This window comes from Cebus imitator, unplaced genomic scaffold (assembly GCF_001604975.1).
Source record: "Cebus imitator isolate Cc_AM_T3 unplaced genomic scaffold, Cebus_imitator-1.0 Scaffold6, whole genome shotgun sequence".
NCBI classification, from domain to species: domain Eukaryota; kingdom Metazoa; phylum Chordata; class Mammalia; order Primates; family Cebidae; genus Cebus; species Cebus imitator.
The window spans coordinates 6,063,750-6,069,645 of record NW_016107321.1 but is presented as its reverse complement, the minus strand read 5'-3'; the positions used below and the strand labels follow the sequence as shown (position 1 = coordinate 6,069,645).

At 44.0% G+C, this 5,896-nt stretch overlaps 1 protein-coding gene across 11 annotated transcripts in view; it reads left to right on the top strand.

The window, feature by feature from the left end:
- SYTL3 (synaptotagmin like 3) overlaps window positions 1–5,896 on the top strand; it is a 113,600-nt gene that overhangs the window by 89,290 nt on the left and 18,414 nt on the right. For all 11 annotated transcript variants that reach the window (XM_037741845.1, XM_037741855.1, XM_037741866.1 and 8 more), the window contains one exon: window positions 5,041–5,219. In XM_037741845.1, the coding sequence (XP_037597773.1) occupies window positions 5,041–5,219 (179 nt within the window). The remainder of the gene's footprint in view (window positions 1–5,040; window positions 5,220–5,896) is intronic.

Sequence of the window (5,896 nt, the reverse complement as noted above, 5' to 3'; positions counted from 1 at the left end):
TTTTTAGACGAAGTCTCACTCTATCAACCAGCCTGTAGGGCAGTGGTATGATCTCAGCTCACTGCAACCTCTGCCTCCTGGGTTCAAGTGATTCTCCTGCCTCATTCTCCTGCATAGCTGAGATTACAAGTGGGTGCTACCACACCTGGCTCATTTTTGTGTTTTTAGTAGAGTTAGATTTCACCCTGTTGGCCAGGCTGATCTTGAACTACTGACCCCAGATGATCTGCCTGTCTCAGCCTCCCAAAGTGCTGGTATTACAGATGTGAGCCACCATGGCCAACTCCTTAATTTCTATTTGATTTATTATTGTAAATTCTAGCCAAGTGCGGTGGCTTATGCCTGTAACCCCAGCACTTTAGGAAGCTGAGGCAGGTGGACCACCTGAGGTCAGGAGCTCAAGACCATGGAGGTCATGCCATTGCACTCCATCCTGGGTGGCAGGGTGAGACTCCATCTCAAAAAAATAAAAATAAAAATAAATAAATAAAAATTCTAGTCCTCTGGAGAAATTTGTTCGATTCTTCATTATAATTCTAGTTCTCTGGAGAAATTCTAGATTCTTTATTATACATTCTAGTTCTCTGGAGAAATATATTCTTGTCATATATTTTCTTGACAATATTCAGTTATTTTAAAATTTGTATCTTTCAATGCCAATATCTGGATCACCTGTGAGTCTGTTTTTATTGTGTATTTTTCCTCTTTGTTTTTGGGATCACCTTTGAGTCTGTTTTTATTGTGTATTTTTCCTCTTTGTTTCTGGTCACTTATTCTTGGATCTTAGACTTAGGATGACCAACCATCCCAGGTTACTCAGGACTCACCTTGTTTTAGTAGTTCAAGTCTTACCTCCCAGGAAATTCCTTAGTCATAAGGAAACTGGGACACTCGGTTACTTTTTAGTCCTAGTATGCATGGCAATTTTTTATTGAATGCTGGACATTGAGTACGAAAAACTGGGATAATTTGAGACTCAAAGGTATTAGGTTGCTAGAAAAGTAATTGTGGTTTTGGACCATGAATTTTATATCATAACTAGGCTCAAACACATCTTTATGAATAAAAATAGGAGCCATTACAATCAACACATTTTTGTCAACAAGAAATAAGTTTATTTATTCCTGTACCATAAAAATCTGTACTTTGGGATTCAATGAACTCTTGGAAAGCTTTTTCTGCATCCTTCTGGCTGTGTTTTCCCTGCAAAAAGTTCTCAAGATGATTGAAGAAGTGGTCGTCTGTTGGTGAGAGGGCAGGTGAATATGGTGGATGAGGCAAAACTTTGTAGCCTAATTCGTTTAACTTTTGTTTTTGTTTTTTTGCTTTGAGATGGAGTCTTGTTCTGTCGCCCATGCTGGAGTGCAGTGGCGCTATCTCAGCTCACTGCAACTTCCACCTCCTGGGTTCATCTGATTCTCCTGCCTCAGCCTCCTGAGTAGCTGGGATTACAGGCATGTGCCACAACACCCGGCTAATTTTTGTATTTTTAGTAGAGACGGGGTTTTAGCATATTGGCCAGCTGGTCTCGAACTCCTGACCTCAGGTGATCTGCCTGCCTTGGCCTCCCAAAGTGCTGGGATTACAGGTATGAGTCATCGCGCCTGGCCTTGTTCGTCTTTTGAAGTGTTGGTTAGTCTGGCGTTGTCATAGAGAAGAATTGGGCCCCTTCTGTTGACCAGTGCCAACTGCAGACATTGCAATTTTTGATGTGTCTCATGGATTTGCTGAGCATATGTCTCAGGTGTATGCCCACTGGGACTCAGAAAGCTGTAGCAGATGAGACTGGCAGCAGGGCACCAAACAGTGACCAGGACCTTTTTTTGGTGCAAGTTTAGCTTTAGGGAGCGCTTTGGAGCTTCTTCTCGGTCCAGCTGCTAAGCTGGTCATTGCTGGTTGTCATATAAAATCCACTTTTCATCATACATCACAATCTGATTGATAAATGGTTTGTTGTTGTGTAGAATAAGAGAAGACAACACTTCAATATGACGATTGTTTTTTTTATTTTTGCTCAGCACACGAGGCACCCACTTACCGAGCTTTTTCACCTTTCCAGTTTGCTTCAAATGCCGAACAATGGTGGAATGATTGACGCTGAGTTTCTCGGCAAATTCTCCTGTAGTTGTAGGATCAGCTTCGATGATTGGTCTTAGCTGGTTGTTGTCATCTTCCAGTGACCGGCCGCTGCACTCCTTATCTTCAAGGCTCTCATGTCCTTTGCAGAACTTCTTGAACTCCCACTGCACTGTATGCTGCTGGGCCAAATGCATGGTGGATGTCACAATTTTGCTAAAGGCGCATGTGCCCCTAGTTGGCATCCTAAAGCATGGATTTGCCCTGTCCCTACGACCTTAGCTCCTCAGGTTCCACATGACTTCATGGCCTTGAATGCTGATTTTGTCTCCCATTCTTGTTAGGCTGCTGAAAACTCCGCTCAGCTTCTTAGTCTCTTTGCTGTTTCATTTAGATTGACTTCTTGGCCATCCAACCCTTGGACATACAGCTGTAGTCATTCAAACAGTATGTTCTTTTTTTAATTATTATTATTATTTTTTTTGAGACAGAATCTCACTCTGTCACCCAGGCTGGAGTACAGTGGCACGATCTCAGCTCATCACAACTTCTACCTCCCCAGTTCAAGTGATTCACCTGCTTTAGCCTCCTGAGTAGCTGGGACTACAGGCACGTGCCACCATGCCCTGCTAATTTTTGTATTTTTAGTAGAAACGGGGTTTCCCCACGTTGGCCAGGCCGGTCTCGAACTCCTAACCTCAGGTGATCCACCTGCCTCAGCCTCCCAAAGTACTGGGATTACAGGCCTGAGCCACCACGCCCGGCCCGAACAGTGTGTTCTTGATGCAAGGAGAGTCAAGCGGGTCAGTAGACTGGAATCAAAACTCCTGTGTTGCTTGCACGGGGACCAATGCCTTGATGTGAGAGCAGCTCCGAATGTTGCTTGCTTCAGTGTGCTTCTCCTCAGCATCCTGGCCTCTTGCATCCTGGTGGTCTTGGCAGCTCTGCAAAGTCTTGAAATAGTTTGGTTGTTTAATTCAGCTTTCTAATTGTTCTCAGCAGAAAAGTGTGTGTCATACCATTTAGTTCAACATAGCCTGAAGATTAGTCCCATGACAAATGCTGTATTAATCGCACTCATTAGCCTCTCCATTCATCCACCTGGTTCTCAGGCCGCTCACACCTTTTACCAAGCTTCTTTATCCATTCTCTTCTATCTTCACTTCTCATACCTCACTCATTCATGCTGGTGCACCAGTCCATGGCTTTTTTTCCCCCTCTGGTAGAGTGGGGGTTTCACCATATTGGCCAGGCTGATTTCAAACGCCTGACCTCGAGTGATCCGCCTGCCTACCCCTCCTGAAGTGTTGGGATTATGGGTGTGAGCCACCATGCCCGATCCATGCCTTTCTGAGTTCGTAAAAATTTTACATTGTTTTCCATTTTAACATCGTGCTGGTGTTGGCAAGTGATACTTTTCAGAGCCAGTGACTGGGTTTGGTGAAGCTTGTTTTGTTCTTGCCATTCATCAGTTCAGGTTCCAGTCCCTTTGATGAGTTGTTGGTATTGCTTTTGATTTATTTCTTTGTTTGAGACGGGGCCTCACTCTGTCACCCAGCAAGGAGTGCAGTGGTGCGACCTTAGCTCACTGCACCTTCCACCTCCTGGGTTAAAGCAATTCTTATGCCTCAGCCTCCCAAGTAGCTGGGATTACAGGCATGTGCCACTATGCCTGGCTAATTTTTGTATTTTTAGTAGAGATAGGGTTTCACCATCTTGGCCAGGCTGGTCTCGAACTCCTGACCTCCAGCAATCTGCCCACCTTGGCCTCCCAAAGTGCTGGGATTACAAGCGTGAGCCACCACGCCAGGTCCCAGTTGTTGGTATTGTTTTAATTTTATCTTCCCTCGTGGTTCGACTTTCTGCCCCCAGGCTTATTTCTTCTATTCTTTTCTGGATGTTTTATCGTGTGGAGGAGCTAGCTGGGAACTAGAAGTAGAAATCAGTTAGGCTTCTCTTCCTATAAAGGCAGCACAGAGATTGGTTGCATTGGTTGCATGCAAATGTTGCCGAGTATTTAAGCACATTTAATAGTGATAAAGTGAGACTGAGGTGGGTGGATCACGAGGTTGACCATCCTGGCCAACATGATGAAACCCTGTCTCTACTAGAAATACAAATATTAGCCGGGCATGGTGGTGGGCACTGGGAGTCCCAGCGACTCAGGAGGCTGAGGCAGGAGAATCGCTTGAATCCAGGAGGCAGAGGTTGCAGTGAGCTGAGATTGCGCCACTGTATTCCAGTCTGGTGACAGAGCAAGACTCCCGTCTCAAAAAATTAAAAAAAATAAAGTGATAAGGCAGCTTATTGTATCTTTCAGGCCCAGGCCTTTTGTGCTAATGAACAGCATTCATTATAGCTTCTCCTTATCTACATCACATAAGTTTAAAGTACCCTAGATTGTGAAGATAGTTTTATTTTTCATTTTAGGTAACCAGAAAAATTTAACTACAATTTACCATTATCCTCACCAGAGCCCTATGAGATCAGTATTGTATTTTCCAGTTAGATTTTACCACAGCTAATGAGTGGCAGGGCCAGCATCTGAGCCCAGGTCTGTCTGATGGCCAGTCACAGCCATGTGGCCCCACACTGCTGTTTCTGCAGTGCTGTCCTGCCACGGGGATTGTCTGGCTTCCTAAGCGTGATTCTGCAGGATTGCATAGGAGATAGTCCATTTCGCTCCAAGCAATTTGTGTTAAAGAGTGAGATTGTGTAACCTTTATTGCTAGGCAAAAACTATATCCCGGCAAGACAGGGCCTTCTGAGGATTCCCTATCTCCTTAGGACAGAACATGTGGCAACTTACTTTGGCAAAGTACAAGCTAGTGCATTATTAACTTAGTGGGAGTCAGGGTACATGCTCCAGGTGAGTTTTTATTTATTTGCTATCTTGAAACCACAACTGCAGGAAAATGAATGAACTGTGATGTAACTTGTTATGTCTGTCATTCTTGATTTCAGGGAAGTTTAATTAGCATTAATAGCAGCTGTACAGAGATGGGCAACTTTGACAATGCCAATGTCACTGGGGAAATAGAATTGGCCATTCGTTACTGCTTCAAAACCCACTCTTTAGAAATATGCATCAAGGCCTGTAAGAACCTCGCCTATGGAGAAGACAAGAAGAAAAAGTGCAATCCGTAAGTTCTGAAGTTTAACGTAAGACATACTGATTCTAAAATTTATATGAAAAAGCAAAAGTCTAAGAATAACCAGGACAATTATAAAAACTGAAAAGGCCACCTGAAGAATTATTATAAAGCTGTAGCAATTCAAACAATGTGTTATTAACACAAGAATAGAGCAAGTCGGGAGAGTTGATCAACTCCAGATTCTGACCCTAGCGTATATGAAAAGTGACGTGACCAAGGAGGGTCTTAGTCCATTTCGCTGCTATGACAATTCGTAGACCAGGTGGCTTATAAACAAGACAGACACCTATCTCACAGCTCTGGAGGCCGGGAAGTCAAAGATCCAGGTGCTAGTAGATTTGGTATCTAGTGAGGGCCTCCTTTCTGGTTCTTAGATGGCTGTTTTGTTGTGTCCCACATGGTAGAAGGGAGATTACAGGTGCCAGCCCAGTCTTTTGAGCCACTTTTTATATATGCACTAGCCACTTAGGTTTATTCTTTTTTTGTTTGTTTTGAGACAGAGCCTTGCTCTGTTGCCCAGGCTAGAGTGCAGTGGTGCAACCTCGGCTCACTGCAACCTCTGCCTCCTGGATTCAAACTATTCTCCTGCCTTAGCCCCCTGAGTAGCTGGGATTACAGGTGCCCGCCACCACGCTCAGCTAATTTTTGAATTTTTTTTTTTTTTT